This window comes from Macrobrachium nipponense, chromosome 6 (assembly GCF_015104395.2).
Source record: "Macrobrachium nipponense isolate FS-2020 chromosome 6, ASM1510439v2, whole genome shotgun sequence".
NCBI lineage: Eukaryota > Metazoa > Arthropoda > Malacostraca > Decapoda > Palaemonidae > Macrobrachium > Macrobrachium nipponense.
The window spans coordinates 57,829,530-57,850,746 of NC_061108.1; the positions used below are offsets into that span (position 1 = coordinate 57,829,530).

General features: G+C 42.0%; 1 protein-coding gene across 4 annotated transcripts in view; it reads left to right on the plus strand.

Moving 5' to 3' along the window:
- Positions 1 to 21,217, plus strand: part of LOC135216336 (ubiquitin-protein ligase E3B-like) — a 776,183-nt gene that overhangs the window by 333,343 nt on the left and 421,623 nt on the right. For all 4 annotated transcript variants that reach the window (XM_064251540.1, XM_064251539.1, XM_064251543.1 and 1 more), the window contains exon 3: positions 17,108 to 17,263. In XM_064251540.1, the coding sequence (XP_064107610.1) occupies positions 17,108 to 17,263 (156 nt within the window). The remainder of the gene's footprint in view (positions 1 to 17,107; positions 17,264 to 21,217) is intronic.

The window sequence follows — 21,217 nt, forward strand, 5'->3', positions numbered from 1 at the left end:
CGCCGGGCTTTTCTACCCCGACGGGTATCCTAGGACCAAAAGTACTTTGATTTCCCTTCCCTAACTTCTCCCCCATTTTTACCATTGTACCCCTGTGCCCCATTCCGGTGGAGGCAGACATGAGCTAAGAGAGGCGATCCTAGTTTACTAAGAAAGCCTCTCCAGTGCCGACGGATTCAGGCCAGGTTTAACCTTTCCCTGTTCTGTTGGTACCAAGCCTAAATTTTGTATAAAAGACTATGAGGAGAATGCATAATGGGTCCGGAAAGCTGGCGGGAGAGGATGAATATGAATGCCTTTTATATGCATGCCGCCGGAATTTATTACGGCGACTATAATGTAGGAAGGCATGTTCCGCCGGAGTCATCTCTGGCGGGTCTATATATTGCGATACTCTTGTATCAATTATAACTTAGTGCATGCCCCGCTGGATACATCTCCGGCTATATATATTACGATACTCTTGTATCAATTATAACTTAGTGCATGCTCCGCCGGATTCATCTCCGGCGGGTCCATAAAATGATACTCATGTATCATTTTAACTTAAAGTTAGTACGCTGTCAGGAGACAGCATGTACTGCAATCCTGCAGCAGCCGTGCGGGCATGAAGTGTGCCGCACTCATGCAGGTTGTGCGGTCCAAGTGGACGACTTGTTGGTCTTGCACCCAGATGGGTGCGAAGTCTGCTACAATTTGGTGTTAGACCTCACTACCCAGACGAACCCCCAAGCCGTCAAGGACTTGGCCCTCTCCACCCTCAAGATCTGGATGGGAGGATTTGGCCACAAAGTCAATGCCAAACATCCCTACATGCTGGCTGAGGAAATGCTCCCTCATCTACCCCAATGCGAAGATGTTGGCAGCGGTAGCAGCGGACTTGGCGGCCCCGATCATCGCCAAGATCCGCGAGGAAACACAGGCCATGCTGGCGGAAGACCTGGAGGATTTAGGGGATGAAGTCGTCGGAGAGGTTGCAGTGATCAATCTGGACTGCGAGCCAGTGATAATCGACAGTTGCTACACGGGCTAAAGTTCTGTCCTTTAGCCTGTCTCATTCCTCTTCTTCTTCATTTCAGGGGTTTACCAGAGACCTACGACTTCCAGGGACAAGTCGGGGTCGGTAATCCCTAAAGTAAAGGCTAAAATAGATGCCCATAGGTCTATTACCAAGTCCCTCCCTAAGCCTTCCAAATCGAAGCCCCTTAGGGAAAGCCGTTCTGTTAGACACAACAAAAGCTGCCACAACTAGGCAGGGATCGAGGGCAAAAGTGTCTAAACCCAGATCCCAGGACCCTGGATTTGATTCAACAGCCTTTTCCAGCATGGTGATGCAAGAGATAGGGAACTTGGTTCAATCCAAGTTCCAAAAGATCTCAGCTCAGCTGGTCTCGAGCCTGGAGACGTCAGGTCAGTCTATTCAGTCTTTGGCAGAAAGACTGAACGACCAAGAGACCTTGATGCAGGAAGTCCTTCAGTCCGGACAACCACAGTAACCCCGGGCAGTACCGGACGCTTCTAAATTGCCACCCTTCAAGAACAATAACCCTTGGAGGTTAGCAGCACATGCCCCCTTCTCAGAGGGCATGCTGACAATCGAGGAGTGCGGAACCCGGCCAGTAGAAGATTTTGAGCTCTTCCTGCCGGGTCTACAATTTCCCTTTTCAGGTTATGTGCACCTGACGGAGGAGGCATTGATCAGGGAAGACTAAGTACCTAAAGAAACAGTCATCTTCCCCAGAGACCAAGCTCAATCAGCCTAGGTTCGAACCCTAACTGATTGGGAGTGCACTAACACGAAGTTGACACACCACAAAAGTCCCTTCACGATGTTTGTAGTGCCAGATGACACTCCCATTCCGTGTACCTCTAAGATGGTAGAGCTTACACTTCAGGCAGAGGACAAACCCATGCCTCAGACAGATTTACCATCCGTGCTCTTCCCGGGAGGTATGGAGTGCTGGGTAGATGCCCCGGTAACATTCTCAGTAGGCAAATTGAGCCAAGATTGTGCTACGACGCTCTTTAGCGAGCGCTTACCCAGACTCCCAGAGGCACTGGTAAAGGCGGAGTATGTAGCCAGATGTCACTTGTGTAGGTCTATCAATTCCGCCACTATAGTGGAAATGATGACCCTGGTCTACACGGACGAACCATTGTTCAAGATCCTGATGAAGTCATTGCTTCACACCATACAGTGTGATGTGTATGACTTCGCAGTAGCCAGGACGAACTGCAGGAAGCACGTCTTGACCAATACTTCCATTCGCCATGAACCAAATAGGCTCATCAAGCTTCGATCTGGGGTGCGAACCTGTTCCCCAAGACCGTAGCGAACGAAGTTCTGGGTGAAGCAGCTAGGGTCAACCAGAGCTTGCGAGTTCGCTGGGGCCTGATCCCCAAGAGGAGATTTGAATCCTCTGGAGCACAGCCCAGGGGTAAGAAGAGAGCAAGGAGGTTTCAGTCCTTCCAGACTACCCAACCTCAAACAATGGTCCAGGCTGTTCCAGTAGGCCAGCTGAACCAACCATCCACCTCAAAGGCTCAGCCTCAACAACAGTTCGTGCTGCTGCAGAGCCAACCCTCTCAGCAGCCCCAAAGCTCGGCCACATTTACCTCTTCCCCGGCCTTTGGTGCCTCCTATGTGAACCAGGTGGTATTTCATGGGTACAACAGGTTCGCAAGAGGTAGTCGAGCCAGAGGAACTTTCCGCAGAGCTGGCGGAAGAGCATCCGGCAGAGGAAGAGGCTTCAGAGGAAGCCGGGGTAGCCGACCCTCGGCGAACCAGTGAGACTCCTCAGGTAGGAGTAAGGCTGGACTTATTCAAGAGCTGCTGGAAATTCAGCACTCGGGCTCACAGCATGATAGCAAAAGGACTGGGATGGAGTTGGGAGAAAGGGCCTCCTCCATCAACCAGTTTTTATCAACATCCTACAGCAGATCTAATAAAGTACACTCAAGACCTTCAAAAAAGAAGGTAATTACAAAGAGCAAATACTTAAAGTTTCAAGGACTCTTGTTCAGCGTTCCAGAGAAGACTCAAACAACCAAGAATAATATGTATTAGACTTGTCCCATCTGAACTCATGCATTCAATGCGACAAGTTCCATATGCTAACCGTTTCGCAGGTACGGACCTTACTTCCCCGTGGGGCCGTCACCACCTCTATAGATCTTACAGATGCTTACTATCATGTTCCGGTAGCAAGACACTTCCGCCCCTTCCTAGGCTTCAGGCTAGGCAAACAGGCTTACGCCTTCGATGTAATGCCGTTCGGGCTCAACATAGTGCCCAGAATATTTACAGTAGTACAAGAACCGAGAGCTCAAGGGACTGGCTCATCTGGGCCTCAAACAACAAAGAATGTCTCAGAGCAACCCACAAAGTGATGAGATTTCTGGAATCCCTAGGATTCCAGATAAACCGCAAGAAATCCCGACTCACTCCGGCACCACGGTTTCAGTGGTTGCGAATACAATGGGATCTCAATTCACACAACTTTCGATCCCGCCGGAGAAACGAAGGGAAATAGCAAAGGCTACGAGGCACTTCCTCAAAGGCAGACAAATGTCCCGGAGGAACCAAGAAAGAATCTTAGGTTCACTCCAATTCGCCTCAGTAACAGATGTTCTACTAAAAGCCAAACTGAAGGACATAACCGGGTTTGGCGGACCAGAGCGAACAGGAAACTGCGAGACAAAATTTCCCGCATCCCTCAGATACTACGGAAGAGACTCTGTCCATGGACAGAAGTCAAGAACCTGGCAAAATCAGTACCATTACAGTTCCCTCCACCAAGTTTAGTGGTCCACACGGACACCTCACTAAGCCGTTGGGGGGGATACTCCCAATACGAAAAGGTTCAAGGCGCTTGGCCACTAACACTCCGCCAGCTTCATGTCAATGTTTTAGAAGCCATGGCAGTATTTCTAACCCTAAGGGAACTCTCTCTGGCGAGGAGGATCCATATCAGGTTAGTATTAGACAGTGCAGTAATAGTCTACTGCATAAACAGAGGAGGTTCCAAATCAAGCCACATAAATCATTTCATGATAGCAATCTTTTCGTTGGCAGCAAAGAACCAGTGGCATCTGTCAACAACTCACCTGGCAGGAGTAAGGAACGTAGTGGCAGATGCACTGTCAAGGACAACTCCACTAGAGTCGGAATGGTCCTTAGACGACGTGTCATTCAAGTGGATCAGTCAGCAAAGCTCAGGTCTCCAAGTAGACTTATTTGCCACAGAATCCAACCACAAGTTACAGTGCTATGTGGCTCCCAATCTGGACCCCATGGCCCAGGCCACAGACGCCATGTCCATAGATTGGAACATTTGGCAGAGGATTTACCTTTTTCCTCCAATATTTCTGCTAATGAAAGTCCTGGACAAACTCAGATCCTTCAAAGGACGGATTGCGCTTGTAGCTCCCAACTGGCCCAAGAGCAATTGGTACCCGTAACTAGAGGAATTGGGACTCCGCCCCCAACAGATCCCCAGCCTGAGGCTAACACAATCAGTACAAACGAGGACTGTGTGCGCTTCCTCAAGGATTCAGAATGCCCTAACTTTATGGACTTCATGAAATTTGTTTCTAGAATCAGACAAACGGGAATCTACGCTTAGGCAGTACGATTCTGCGGTAAGAAGCTAGCCTCTTTCCTGGAAGACTCATAAGTAAAGACGATGAATACGAATCTGCCTGTTACTTTCTTTAGGACCCTGTTTGAGAAGGGCCTAGCAGCTAGTACTATTATCACAACTAAATCTGCCTTAAGGAAAATATTCCAGTTTGGTTTTAACATTAATTTAACAGATTTATATTTTTCATTGATTCCTAGAGCATTGTGCTAGATTAAGACCAGCAGACAGACCTCATACAGTCTCCTGGTTTCTAAATGACGTACTTAAACTAGCTTCAGACACTGACAATGAATCGTGTCCTTATACAACCCTCCTTAGGAAGACTTTATTCCTTGTAAACCTAGCTTCAGGAGCCAGAATATCAGAATTGTCGGCTCTTTCTAGAGATCCAAATCATATTGACTTTCTTCCATCCGGAGAAGTTCTATTATTATCAGATCGGAATTCTTGGCTAAAAACGAAGATCCTCAGGGCAGGTGGTCCCTCTGGAAGATTGTCCCACTTCCACAGTATCTATCCCTTTGCCCAGTCAAAACATTGAAATCATTTTTAGACAGAACTTCCAATAAATTTCAGGTCCTTTATTCATTAGAGAGAATGGTGGAACAATCTCACTAAAAGCAGTTAGACAACAAATTCTGTATTTTATTAAACAGGCTAACCCGTAATCAGTCCCGCATGTACATGATGTCCGAGCAGTAGCTACCTCAATTAATCACTTCCACCACATGAACTTTGATGACCTTACAAAGAATACGGGATGGAAGTCACCGAAAGTATTTAAACGTAACTACCTTAAATCCTTAGAGGCCCTCAAATATTCAGCAGTGGCAGCAGGGAACATTGTATCCCTTGACAGCCTTGTCATGTTGAAATACCTAGTCGTAATAGGTCTGCCCTTCTTTTAGCTCTTTCTCTCCTTCCTGCCTCTCTTATAGCCCCTAGCCTTCACCTCGGTAGTTTCACTTAGGTTGCACAATCGAACCATTCTTGTACTGTATATATTTAACTATTATTCATATATGTAAAATATCTTATATTACTTGATGTAGTAATATCTTATATTACGTGGTGTAGTAATCACCCTAGTCTTAACAGAATTTGGTCGTGGTTTTTATATATACTTCATAGAGTAAGGACCTAGACTTAAGATATTTGTTAAAACTTTACCTTAGATTTAAGGGAGCTTGATTAAAACAGGGTAGAATTACTTAAACAGTTTAATTTCTCCCTTCCAGTAGCCTTGTGGATATTATATCCAAGCTTGTGGCCCAGAAAAGGGATTTTGATAAAGGAAAAATCTGTTTCTGGGCAGTGACCTGTGTCGCCCAGTGAACCCACCCCTGGTTTCCTCACCCTGTAGGCCCAAGCTTGGGTGCTATTTTCAGGAATGACGATCGAGGCACTAGTTGTAGCAGTAGCGGGCAGTAGATGGCTTTGGTACGGCTCCTCTTTAGAAGGGGGAAATTGACAAAATAAGAGACTAAATGGCAGGGGACCTCTGGTAGCGGTGTCACTCGCCCCAGTTTTATACAGACACCCTATACAGGGGTGAGCAAACCAGGTTTATCCTGGTATAATCCATGTAGCTTTTTCTCTTGTATATTTAGCAATATTTATACCTTAGAAATGAGTGCTATAGGAACATTTCACTGGGCGACACAGGTCACTGCCCAGAAATAGATTTTTCCTTTGTCAAAATCTCTTTATTGTCTCTGACACTTTTGGGTTCATCCAAGCCTTTATCAAATTAATTAAGCAAACTCATTACTTTACTCCCAGAAGTGCAGCAGATGCAAAATCCAATTTGGTCCAGACCAGGAAGGTCATCCTGGCTGGGTAAAACCAACCAATTAGTTCAGAGATTTGCCCAGACTTCCCCCACCAATGGGTAAGTCTATGATGTAAATAATGAAGGTTTGTATGTACGTACAGTGGGCCCCCGTATTCGTGTTCTCCGGATTCGCGGACTCACTGATTCGCGGATTTCTCTCTGGACCATATCTACCCATTTATTTGCGGGGGATTCGCCCATTCGTGGGATTTTCCAACAAAAATAATCACTTATTAGTGTATTTTGATGTTTATTTTCATGACTAAATACATTTTTATGATACAAAAATGATTTACTAATTTTCAAATATTAATTTTGATTAATACTGTATTAGTAAGTTTAATAAGTTGAAATGATATCACAAAATAAAAATAATAATTCTCTCTCTCTCTCTCTCTCTCTCTCTCTCTCTCTCTCTACTAAAAAGTTGTATGTTTTTTTTTGTATGATAAATAAATGATTTACTATTTTCAAATATTAATATTAATGTATACAGCAATAATATCAATTCATTAAAGAAAATGCCATAGTGAATTAGTAAGATTTTAGGTTATAAATTTAAAAAATTATGGAAGAATGAAGGAAATCCCAGTCTTCTCTCTCTAACTCCAGGTACTAAAACTGTCATATATATCAAGTTATGTGGTAGGAGGGGGAGGAGCTGTTGTGTTTGTTGCTACCAAGTGCTCATGTAATTTCCCTCTCTCTCTCTCTCTCTCTCTCTCTCTCTCTCTCTCTCTCTCTCTCTCTCTCTCTCTCTCTCTCTCTCTCTCTCTCTCTCTCTCTCTCTCTCTCTGTCATTTACAGAGACTCGAGATTTTTTATAGTACTTGTACTATATGTTTTTAATACTTTCAAATAATAATAATAATAATAATAACTGTAATTACAAAATTCATATTATGTGAGTATTTTAAAGAAATACAATACTAATCTATCCATGTCACTTTTAATCAAGGTTAACTCTCTCTTTCTCTCTCTCCCTTTTGCCACACAAGATGTGTCATAGTGGTAACTCCCTCCATCTCTTTTGCTGGAAGCTTATAAGTATTTTCTGAGAGAACAGAGATAAACACTCTCTCTCTCTCTCTCTTCTTCTCTCTCTTCTCTCTCTCTCTCCGCTCTCTCTCTCTCTCTCTCTCTCTCTCTCTCTCTCTCACCGAGATGAAAGAATTTTTATGGTACTAGTATGTAAAATGTGTTTTGATAATTTCAGTTATTTACTAATAATAATAATAATAATAGTAATAATAATAATAATAATAATAATAATAAGAAGGCCCTAAGAACCAGATATGTTCAAAGAACGATAGACGGAAATAACATCTCTCCCATATGTAGGAAGTGCAATATGAAAAATGAAACCATAAACCACATAGCAAGTGAATGCTCGGCACTTGCACAGAACCAGTACAAAAAGAGGCATGATTCAGTGGCAAAAGCCCTCCACTGGAGCCTGTGCAAGAAACATCAGCTACCTTGCAGTAATAAGTGGTACGAGCACCAACCTGAGGGAGTGATAGAAAACGATCAGGCAAAGATCCTCTGGGACTATGGTATCATAACGGATAGGGTGATACGTGCAAATAGACCAGACGTGACGTTGATTGACAAAGTCAAGAAGAAAGTATCACTCATTGATGTCGCAATACCATGGGACACCAGAGTTGAAGAGAAAGAGAGGGAAGAAATGGATAAGTATCAAGATCTGAAAATAGAAATAAGAAGGATATGGGATATGCCAGTGGAAATCGTACCCATAATCATAGGAGCACTAGGCACGATCCCAAGATCCCTGAAAAGGAATCTAGAAAAACTAGAGGCTGAAGTAGCTCCAGGACTCATGCAGAAGAGTGTGATCCTAGAAACAGCACACATAGTAAGGAAAGTGATGGACTCCTAAGGAGGCACCCCCCAGATGCTTAAGCCTTGCCGAGGATGGGGGGCTTAGGGTTCAGCAGCTGGGCCCTGATGCCTGGTGGGAACTACTTTCTCGCTGGGCCTTGGTGCCCAGCTGTTGATCCAACTAAATAAGTCAGCCCTTTTCCTTTTACTAAAACTTTTCTTCCTTCTGCTTCCTCCCTCTATAAGGCACGGTTTTTATGTTGATGACTTGGATTGGTTTTGGACATGATTTGGACTTGTTCATTGGATTTGATGGAGGGTGAGGACGGTTGGCATGCCACCTCACCCGTAGAACTCGAGTACCTAACGTGGTCGAGCGAGGGGAAAGTTTAGATGTCAAACCCCGCTCTTAGTGCTGGGTCTGATCTCGACGGACATCATGACGCCTTAAGCACTGAGGGTGGGGTGTATATCTGGGTGGTACCCCTAGGGCAGCCCTGTATGGGATAACACTGTCCTCTAAATGTGGCTCCATGGTGGGTGGGGGCTACCTGGACGAATCATAAATCCTTCGTCTTATGGCGACATTACTTAGATCTTCGGTTGACGACTTAGGCAAGGATAAGGACAAGGAAAAACCTGGTAATTCCTCCATTGTAACTTTGGAGCCTTTTTCAAATGAGCTCCTTGTTACAAACATTCTGCATGTGAAACCAGTCCCTTTAGACTGGAATTATGACACGATATATAATGAATTTTGTAAATTTGGGAACATCAAAGAATTAAGAAATAAACTTGGCAATAATTATGGTTTTTTTGAATTCTGGATAGTTTTCAACTCTGAATCGGAAGCTCACAGAGCCTTTAGAGAATTTAGGTCGATTCTATGAGTGTTGGACTTGTAGAGGCAGAAGAGGTCCCTAGAAATCTTGACATTTATAAACCACCAAATGAAATAAAAGATCCCAATAGAATAAGTAAAATCTCCAGATCTCCAGACCCAGCTAAGTGGTTAATTATCTCAACGCATGGTGAGAGAGGCAACCTCTTCAAGGTGAAAAGGTTGGTAAGCCAGAAAATCGGCAATGTTGGGAGCCCAGAAGTAACTTGCTTTGGGCGTAATAGTTTTTTAGTTCATACCAAGACCAATGTTCAGTCGGTAATGCTACTAAATTTGAAGCTTGATCCTGAGGGTATGGTAAAAGAGGTAAAACCTCACTATAATTTTAGTTACGCGAAGGGTGTTATCTTTAATGAAGATTTACATGAAATGGATGAGGAGGAAATTTTGGATATGTGTCCAGACTTGGTTTGGAAGGTTTTTAAAGTGCCCCGCTCATCATGCTTATTTTTAACTTTTATAAATTCTTTCCTGCCATCTGAAATTATTCTTGACAGTGAAATCATGAAAGTTCGTCCTTATAGACCGAGAGTGCTCCAGTGCTTTAAATGTTTTGGTTTTGGACACTCCTCTAATGTTTGTACCAGAAATAAACTCTGTGAATCGTGTGGCCAGCCTGAGCACGAGGAATGTTCTGGACCGGTAATGTGCATAAACTGTAAGGGTGAACATCGAGCCCGTGATAAGAAATGTAGTGAATTAAAAAAAGAACAAGAGGCATTACTAAAATCTATTGCTGAACATATCAGTGTGGGACAGGCCAAAAAGCTGTTGGGCAGGAAATCCTATTTGGATGCCTTGAAAGCACAACAATTGAGTACTGCTTCTTCTAGTGCCCCTTCTGGTGGGGCTCCCCGGTGCCCCGTTGGTGGGGTTTTCCACACCCCTTCTAGTGGGACACCCCGTGCCCCCTCTGTTGGGGCTTCCCGTGCCCCACCTGGTGGGACCTCCCATGCCCCCCCTGGTGGGGCCTCGCGTGGCCCCCCAGGTGGGGCTTCCCGTGCCCCTCCTGGTGGGGTTTCCCATGTTGCAGAGACTCTGGTTAAGCCAGGGGACCCTGTTGATTCTAGGGTTCAAACCAGATCTCAGGATGATGACGACTTCTCTGTGTCAGGGACATTGCCTGACATTGAGCCCTCACCTGATCCTGACGTTACAGTGCACCGTGGAGATGACGGTGGGGAGATCGAGGCCCTCCTTATTCGTCAGAAGAGGTCCCTTTCTCCCTCTTCGCCTCATTCACGGTCATTCAGATATCAAAGAAAAAACAAAAGCAAAACTGAAAGGGCAAGTGAAGGCCCTTCATCAAAAAGATCTGTAACACCTAGATCTAGATCTAGTAGTACTGGTAAAGCTGATAAGATATCTCTCACCAGGACACAGATTCCTAAATTAGTAGAGAATTTTAAGATCCCTTCCTCTAAATAATGGCTCTCATGCAGTGGAACATCCGTGGCTTTATATCAAATAGAGAGCAAGTTCGGGTTCTGTTTAGGGAACATGATTTATCTGCGATGTGTCTACAAGAGACAAAGTTGGGAGAGCACACACCCAATGTGGGTTTTAATTATTCATTTCACAGGTCTTCACCCCTGATAGGTGTACGTGCTCAGGGAGGCACAGGCATCATAGTCCGCAAGTCTGTTAATCACAGGGTTGTTCAATTGAACACTGTGTTGCAGGCTTGTGCAGTCCAAATTTTTAATTATAAATGGATCACAATTTGCTCTCTCTACCTTGATCCATCATTAGAAAGTAGATTACAGGATGCTCAGGGTAATCCCCGCCAGCTAGAATTAAACGACCTACAGACACTGATAGACCAGCTTCCTAAACCCTTCATTCTGATGGGGGATTTTAATGCCAAGCACACCCTCGGGGAGAGCCAAACTGCGACCGGTGGGGTTTTAATAATAGAACAGCTGCTTGACTTGAATGACATCACTTTAATGAATGATGTTCCCCTACAAGACATGATGTTTTTCATAATACTGATTCAGCCATTGACCTCACTATGCTCTTCGTCTTTGAGGTTAGATTACCAGTGGGTAGTAGACCAGAATGATCATGGCAGTGATCATTGGCCCATTCACTTAAAGTATATGAAAAATATTCCATCTCCATGTTTACCAAATGGAAGGTAGGGAGGCTGACTGGGGATTATTCAAAAAATCTACTGAAATTGATCAAGAGATAAATGATTTTCAGAGCCCAACATCTGCTTATGAGTATTTAATCAGTATATTGTTGTGTGGTGCCATGCTGTCTATTCCTCGAACTTCTGGTAAACCTCAGCGTCCTTTAGTACCTTGGTGGAGTGATGCATGCGCATTGAGCCGAAAGATAACAAGAACTTGCTACAAGAGATATCGTAGATACCCTTGCTTGGTAAATAAAATTATCTATAAAAGAGCTCTTGCTAAGCAAAAGAAAACATTTAAGCAAGCAAAGAGGGAATCGTTTATCAGATATATAAGTGAATTAAAATATGATTCGCCGATGTCATTGAGTCTGGAACAGAATCCGAAAGCTGCAAGGGAAATTTTCTCCACCTCCCTTGCCTATATTGAAAATTGATGGCTTCCTCATATCTGATTCTGGAGAAGTTGCAGAAACCTTTGGTAGGCATTTCTCCAATATATCTAGTGCCCTACATTACTCTCCTGCATTCAGGAATATTAGGGACGGTACCACGGTTGTTCCTGCTGTTAGTTTAAATTCAGAGTCGTATAATCTTCCTTTCACCATGAAAGAGTTAGATCATGCAATCTCGTTATCTTCCCCAACATCTCCTGGTGAAGATGATATACTCTACTCAATGATTTTTTAATTTGCCTAGAAGTACAAAACAATTTCTTTTAGACATTTTAAACAGTTTTTGGCTTTCAGGAACTTCACCAGAGTCATGGAAGATATCGATTATTGTACCGGTTTTAAAACCTTTTAAAGATTCCTTCCTTCCTAAGAACTATAGGCCAATTGCTCTAACCAGTTGTGTTAGCAAGATTTATGAGAGGATGGTCAATGCTCGACTTGTGTGGTATTTGGATTCAAAGAATCTTTTATCTAATCGGCAGTTTGGCTTTAGGAAAAATAGAAGTACTTCTGACCCTTTGATGTTCCTTACTCGGGAGATACAGAATGCTTTTGCTGTGCAAAACCAGACTGTTGCAGTGTTCTTTGACCTAGAAAAAGCCTACGACACTACCTGGCGAGGGGGTATCCTTATGCAACTTGTTGAGTGGGGTATTGTGGGTAATTTGTTCTATTGTCTTAAAGATTTTTTGACAGAACGTTACCTGAAAGTAAGAGTGGGCTCTTACATTTCTTCTGCTTACCCTCAAGAAGAAGGGTTACCTCAGGGAAGCGTCCTTAGTCCAACACTCTTTAATGTAGCTGTCAACGGCCTACTAGAACAAGTTCCTGTCGGGGTGCATGGTCTGGCCTTTGCTGATGATTATGCAATAATCTGTAGTAAGTCTACAGCTGTCGAAGATTGTCAATGATTCAGACTGCTATTAATGCTTCAACATCATGGGCCAGTACTAAAGGGTCAAATTTTCAGGCAGAAAAAACCAAAGCTATAAGATTTTGTCGATTAAGAAGAATGGAAGAGATCCCTACACTGTTTTTAAATTATTCGATTTTACCTTATGAAGATAGCATTAAGTATCTAGGTGTTACATTTGATAAAAATTAACTTTTACGCAACATGTTAATGAAGTTGTATGTAACGTGAGCTTCATCTTAATATTCTTAAGTCGTGTCTAATTTTAATTGGGGGCAGATCGAATCACCCTCTTGAGGATGTATCAGGTTTTATGCCTAAGCAAAATTGATTATGGTTTGCCAAGTTTATGGTTGTGCGTGCAAGACAACACTGCAGAAATTAGATGTTGTCCATAATATGGCTTTACGTTATTTGTACGGGAGCCCTATAGAATTTCACCAGTAGAAAGCCTATATGTTGAGTCAGGTTTTCCCCCGTTATGTTATCCGTAGGGAGGAATTGGGCTTGAGAGTCATATCAGAGTACTTACGTCAAAGCTGACCCCAAACTATAAGTACGTTAGAGAACCATCTGATAGAGCCCCAAATAGACCTAGACTGCCAAAGCCGCTTGAAGTTCGACTAGCCAGCTCTGCCAGGGAGGTGGGATTACTACCCCTGCAGTAGCTGAAATTTCGCCCTCAAAGTTTCCTCCTTGGAATAGGCCACACATAGAAATCTGCCCAATTAGGGAAAGCAGGAGCAACAGTTCTGGTGATCAGTTGAGGCAAGTTTCTTGGATCATGCTTCTGAACATGGTGATTCTCATCATAGATATACTGATGGCTCGAAGGGTTCTGATGGTGTTGGTTGCTCTGTAGTGACTAGTGATAATATAATTAAAAAGAAGCTTCCATCTAATTCCTCTGTTTTTACAGCTGAACTGCTGGCAGTTTTGACTGCTCTTAAATATGTTTTTTATAGTTCTTGTACTAACAAGGTTTTTTACCATATTTACTGACTCTTTGAGTGTTTTATCTTCTCTAAAAAGCCTAGTCTCTTGCCACCCTTTAGTGCAAGAAGTACAAGATTGTTTTATCTTTTAATTAATAGAAGAGGATTTTCTGTTAGGTTTTGTTGGGCTCCGTCCCATGTTGGAATTGTTGGGAATGAGCGAGCCGACGCTGCTGCTAAGGCTGCAACTAGGCTTAGGCACATTTCCAACATGGGCGTCCCTGTTTCCGATTTTAAAAGTACCATTCGATTTTATTGTAGAGACCAGTGGCAGGCCCACTGGTCTAGTTTAGATAATAATCTTAAATTAAAGTCGATTAGGCCTTCTGTTCATCCTTGGCCTCATAGCCGGATGGATAGAAGGTCTGAGATAGTTTTAGCTAGATTACGTATTGGCCACACTAAATATACTCACGGGTATCTAATGATGAGTGGAGCGGATAGGCAGGTTCCTTGCTGTTCCACTTGTCATGTGGATTTGACTGTGGTGCATATTTTGGTGGAGTGCCCTCATTTGAAAACAAACGTAGAGCTTGTTTGCTGGCAAATAAGTCTCTTGGCGATATTTTAGGTGAAGGTGCTTCAAGGCAGAGCAAATTATGGACATTTTAAAAAAATATTGGTCTTTTTTTATGAATTTTAATTTTTCTCTTAATTGTTTTAGGCTTCTTGTTTGGTTTTTATGAATGAATGATTTGTATGTTAATCGGTTGTGTGTATGTTTGTTTGTACGATAGTGACTTTTATTCTTAAAGATATATATGCGCTGAATGGCCCCTCGGCTCCGGCGCTTGGCTATGTGCCAAAAATTTTATAATCTAATCTAATCTAATCCTAAGGAGGCAGGATGCAACCCGGAACCCCACACTATAAATACCACCCAGTCGAATCGGAGGACTGTGATAGAGTAAAAATAATAATAATAATAATAATAATAATAATAATAATAATAATAAAACCTGTAATTACAAAATTCAGTATTTTAAAGAGATGAAAATGACCTTTCCATTTTCACTTTTAAGGATAATCTCTTTCTTACTGAGATGAGAGAATTTTTATGGTAGATGCATGTGTTTATTATATTTTCAAATAATAATAATAATAATAATAATAATACGTAATAGAAGAAGTAATAATACGATAACTAATTTCAAATGAAAATTCTTCCCTTCGTCTTTTTCTGTATCAATTTCCTTACCTTCTCATAACTCCAGTGATGCTCGGAGCTGGGAAAGTAATATGCCATACAATGGTCAACGAATTTAATGGTTTTTATGCAATCTTTCTCTCTTTCGCTCTCTCTCTTACTGAGATGAGATCATTTTTATGGACATGTATGTAATAGGTTTATTATTAATATTTTCCAATAATAATACTATAATATGTATAATAATAATATAACTGTAATTACAAAATTCATATGCGAGTATTTTAAATACAATAATCATTCCATTTCACTCTTTTAAATACTGTAAGGACAACTCTCTCTCTCTCTCTCTCTCTCTCTCTCTCTCTCTCTCTCTCTCTCTCTCTCTCTCTCTCTCTCTCTCTCTCTTTCTCTCTCTCTCTCCACAAGATACTTGTCAGTCATAGTGGTAACTCTGTCTCTCTTGGCTGCAAGTGTTATAAGTATGTATGTAAGTATATACCTTAAGGGTACTAATGTTTAGGATTACTTTGAAATTATATTAATACAATCTCTAAGATTAATACAGTAATATGATAATAATTTAAGGTAAATTTGATGCAGGATGTTACATAAGGTATACATTTGGTGTTTCTATTTCTTCCTTGTTTTATCTCTCTCGCTCTCAGCAAAAGAATTGATAGACAGACAATCATAATTGCTCAGTCCTCTCTTTCTCTCTTCTCTGGAGAAATATATGTATTTATGGGAGGGGAAAAAAAGTGTTGCCTCCAGACGTTCATTTCAATCTATTGAAATCGTAAGGAGTTATTTCTCTCTCTCTCTCTCTCTCTCTCTCTCTCTCTCTCTCTCTCTCTCTCTCTCTCTCTCTCTCTCTCTCTCTGCTACTGGCTGTTTATATATTTCTAATGGTAAAATGTTTAAGATGACTTTAAAATGATATTAATAATACCAATTCAATGATATATTTGATGTAGGATACTACTTTAAGTAGACATTTGGTATTTGAACTTTCAAGATAGGCAGATATAGGTATTTTTAGAGGGGATTTCTAACTATTCACGGGTTTGAGCTATTCGCGTGGGTGCCTGGTACACATCTCCCGCGAATACGGGGGGAACACTGTACTATGTATTTGTGTAGTAACAAATAGTGAATTTTTGAAGTAATTTTGTATTTTTCCAAACATACAAACCTGAAGTTCTTTACATTCACATCCCCCCTTGGCCGCCCTTCATTCTGGTACCTGGATCAGAAAGCAAAGGAAAGTGCAGTGCGACGGGTGGGTGGGACTTCCCCCGACCCGTTGATGGGTAATGATGCTGTCTGAAAGTTAAACAGCTGTTCCAGCACATATTCACAAGCTAAATCCTTGTGTAAAGAACTTCAGGTGTTGAGGTGTGTGTTAGGAAAAATACAATTTACTGTAAAAATTTGATGCTTTTGGTGCTATTATGTATGTTGCAAGGAAAAGAAATAAAAATAAAAACTGGACATGATTTTATAAAATTTTGAAATCACAAGAATTGTTTATTAGTTGACATAAAGTATGCTTCAGTTAACTACCTGGGTCTTAGGAGACAGTATGCGTATTTGCTAACCCACCTAAGTCATCTGATTTTTTTTTTTTTTTTTTTTTTTTTAACAATTGGATTGATGTGTCTGGGATTTGTGCATAAATAAAATAAAATAGACTTGATATCAGGAGTTTGTGATGGAAACTCCAGACTGAATTTTATGTTTTTATTTTTTACATACAGTGGACCCCCTGTATTCGCGTTCTCCGGATTCGCGGACTCACGCATTCGCGGACTTCTCTCAGGAACATTTCCCTGCATTATTAGTGGAAAATTGGCTATTCACGGTATTTTTCAATGAAAAAAATTCACAAATTCCTGTTTTTTTATGAATCTCATTATAAAATGGACTTTTTGGATAAAACCATTAAATAAAGCAGGTATAAAATTTTTTAGTGGGTTTTCTTGAGTTTTAACTAACAAAATAGGAGGTTTAAAGCATTTATATAGGGTTTCCAACTATTCATGGGGGGTTTGGTACGCATCTCCCGCGAATACGGGGGACCACTGTACTTATATATTGTGCTGAACACAGAAACGTAAGAAATTTCAGATTACTCTTTTTTTGAGAAGTATATTCTGGTGGCCTCATATTTTCAGTTTTAGCCTATTGTAGTTTGTTTGTTTACAGAGCTAATGGTTGTAAACTATTTTCAGAGAGAAATTCGACCTTTTGTTTGAAAAGGAGCTTGCCCAGTCTGACCAGATAGCTCCAAGTTTACCATCAGCTATAGATGTATTTGTTCAAGCAACAGACTTTATTAAGATATTTAAAAAGGAGAAAGATGTCAGAAGATTTGAAGTATTTACAAGGTAGTATACACTTTCACTTTGATTGCTTGAGTGGTGCATGTTTTTCTTTGTGTATTATGTAAGTGATGTATGTAGCTATATTTTTGCAAAGGTATCATATATCAAAATTATGTTTAGCTTTCGACAAGTGTAGTGTTTTTGTAATGCCATTACATAAATTATTTAGTGGTGGCACAAAAAAAGAAATCCCTCCTCTGTTTTACCTATGTTTTTATTTACTATTTGGCAGAATTCTCCAGAGTATGCAGATTTTTAATACCAGTTTGGTTTGTTAAGTATAGAATATATGTATAGGAATAATCAGTGTGGGAACTGTTTGTCTTTGACTAAGCATAACAAGCTTAAATGTTAAATATGTACGTATTAGCAAAGCAAGTGATTTGCCTGTTAATGTTAAGAAAACATACATTAAGCCCAGGAACAGGAGAGAAATAACTAAGAACATAAATTATCTTGTTAAAGATGTTTGTTCCACTGTGGAATTGGTAGTTTAGGTACAGGTAGGCTTAGATAGTCATGAAGTGTTTCTTGTGAGTGCTCGTGAGGAATCCTATACACCCGTTCCACCACCCTTCTTCCTGATCATTGTATCAAAAGTGCTTCTTTCTCTTTCCCTAATGGTTCAAGCAAAAAAACAGGATATTCAGATCCTTCTGTCTTTTGTGCAGACTTGGTTTTGTTAACTATGTGTGAGAGGGTGTGCTGTTTCCCCATTCACACAGGAAGCAGCCTATGGACTGCCTTGTGTTAGTTCAGTGACTGTCAGAGAGAGCTGTCTACCAGGGAACCAAGTCATACTGGCAGATGTAGGGTTGTAGGTGATTAAGTAGTAAAAAATGATCCATACATCCTTTGGCTTCTTCAGAGAGGTACAAGGGACTGGTTGAGTCATAGGACACTAGGACAGTTTTAGTTGTATGTGATCCAAAACCTATTCCTTTTAATTCCTTCCCTGATTATCCTAAGTATTCTCGTGGCTAACTACCCTACTATATTCTTATAATCTTAAGAATACTTGTTCATGTTCGTAAAATATTGCTAACTAATTTCTGTCTTCCCGATTTAACTCGTTCTGTGATGAATTCCGACTTGTTCCTACATGATATACAAATCTTTGGTCTTTACAATGGGAATATGCTTACAGCAAAGCTGGAACATGCCATTAAAACTCTTGAATAAGGTGGTTAGTCAGTAACTACTGTCCGGTAGGTGGGGAGATACGCCTGCCAGGATGTAAACATTCCACTTTGCTTTCGGCCATCATGCGATGCAGACATGTTTTTGGGAGCTCTTACCTGACTTTTGTTACACTCGCTTTTCCCGGTGGGATCTTTTCTTTTATTATTTTTATATTTTGAATATATTGTTAATATACAAACCCAAGATTTGTGATAGCCTTGCAGGCCACTTTCCCCCAGCGTGTGTCTCATGGGGTTGGTGGCCAAGGGTGTACAGTAATAGCTCAGACTTACGCGATTCGAGTTGCACAAATTCACAATAGCACAAACTTTTCATTGGAACCTAACTATTTATCATATGCAAATTTTTCACAGACATGCGAACTCAAACACAACATTTTCGAATACTCAAGAAAACCTACCCTGCAAGTATTTATTTAATTTTGTATATAATTTATAGGTTTTCAAGCTTTTATGTGATAAGTAAATACTACAGTGGACCTCCCGTATTCGTGGGGTATGCATAACAGACCTCCCTTCCCACCCCACGAATAGCTAGAATCCCCAAATAGTTGGAACCCCTATAATAAAAATGTTTAAAACTGCCTATTTCACATAAATGACTTACCAAACAATTACATTAGCTGTACGCTTTCTTACCTGGCAGTCGAAAATTCAAATTCCTGGCGGCGGTAGCAGCGCTGCCATCGTTTGTGTAGGTGATACAGATCCCGCCCACTTTCGGGAATACCTGGTACTGCTGAGCTTTAGACTTCAATTCGTTTTCTGCCAGCCACGGGGTAACACCGGTGGTTTGTTGTTGCAGTCGACTTTCGTCGCCATTGTGGATTTTTTCTTTTTTGGTGATGTACAATTTCTTGGTTGGCTTTTTTGCTTCATCTGTTAGCTGCCTAGTAATTAGCAAGTTATTACGAAGATGTCTGATGCTAGTTCTTCTTCAGTTAGGTTTTGCAGCAGTGGCTGCAAAACTAGATTAGCTAAACTATGTTACGATCTGCACTCCAAATGTGTTAAATGTAGGGGTCAGTGCTGTAGCAAGGAATTAACTTGTGATGAGTGCCGTAGTTTAGATGAACAAGGTTGGAAGACTTTTCAAACTCATTTGGATAAGATGGACAAAGATAGGAAAAGGAAAACAGCTCTTAGAGCGGGTAGTAAAACTAGAGTAGAGACAACTCCCGTGCCTTTAGAGGCAAACAAACCGTCACTATCTTTTCCACTTTTATATTGAATATTTCACCTATTGATAGTCCTCCAACTTCAGTACCAATTACTCCAGACCAGGTATCACATTGTTTCTGATCCCAACACCATTTCCTTGTTAGAGTCCAAGATGGACAAGAAATTTGAGTTCTTGGCAAAATCTGTTATGGATTTGGGTATGTCGTTTCGTGCGTTCGTAGAGAAGTCAAGTGAAAAGGCCAGTGTTAGGCCAAGTGTCAGTGTCACTGTCGTGTCCGAGGAGGCGGCTGTCCGTTCCCCCTGTTCTCCTAGAGGATGGTCACTGTCATACTCCCCAGCTCCTGGGAGAAGACATACCGGAGGTCGAAGGGAGACTGGGGGAGTTTGCCCATGGTCAGTCGCCGACTCCGTCGACATAGTTGACTTGCAAGTGCCCAGAAAACGCCGCTGGAGAGGTGTAGATATCAGTGACGCGCAGTTGTCGTCTGACTCGGAAGTGCAGTCGCCTGTGTAGAGGCAAAAAGTGTGGAGTGATTTAGTGTCGCGTCCGTTGAAAAGACATGCCCAGCGTACGAGAGGGATGTCGCTGCCTGTTAAGAAATCCAAGGAGCACTGGAGTCCACAACCTTCCTGCAGTTTTGCACCGAACCAGTTTTTCCGGGAAGATCATCAGTCCTCTTCGGATAGCGTAACTTCGGACGGGGTCAGACGCTCACGTGCGTTACAGCGCTCGCTCGCTTGCGAGACTGCCTCGCCTCATTGTGTATCGATAGGAGTTTTGACTCGTTCGCCTCATTCGTCTCGAGCTGTTTCGACTCGTTCGTCTCATTCGCCTCGAGCTGCTTCGACTCGTTCGCCTCATACGTCTCGAGCTGTTTCGACTCATTCGCCTCGAGCTGCTTCGACTTGTTTGCCTCATACATCTCGTGTTGTTTCGACTCCCAGTCGTTCGTTTTTGAAGAAGAGCTGTACAACAGCCATGACTTCGTCTTCGCCTAAGGATAATGTGAAGGCCAAACCCTTGCTAGAGGATTCCACTTTGGGTCCCTTTAAACATCATCTTCAAGAACCGTTGGTCTTTTTGAAGAAGACAACGAGCCAGACGGAAGAGGAAGACAGGGTATCGGCCGTCCTGTCGGAAGAGGAAACTCAAGACCAGGATTCGAAGCCCTCTTCTGCTTATGCTGGTCTGTTAAGGTTTCTTTTACAGACTTATCCGGATTTTTTTTAACCAGCTTCGCCGCCTTCACCTCCGTCGATGTTTGTGAAGGATAGGAGATCAGTGCCTTCGGGGTTACCGAAACCAGTTCTTTCTCAGTCCTCAAAGAAGGCACTGAAGGAAGTAGAAGAGTGGCTTGCTAAGAAGAGGGAGTCAGGCAAGGCTTCGTTCGCTTTTCCTCCGTCGAAGCTGCAGAATAAAACCTACAGGTTTTATGCGACAGGAGAAGTTCCTTCTTTGGGAGTTTCTGCCTCCTTGGGCTCTTCAGTCTTGTGGACTCAAACAGAAGAGCAGCGTTCTCGGCTGCGAAAGTGTTGTTCTCTTCACCCGAGTTGGATCACTTGGTGAAGAACT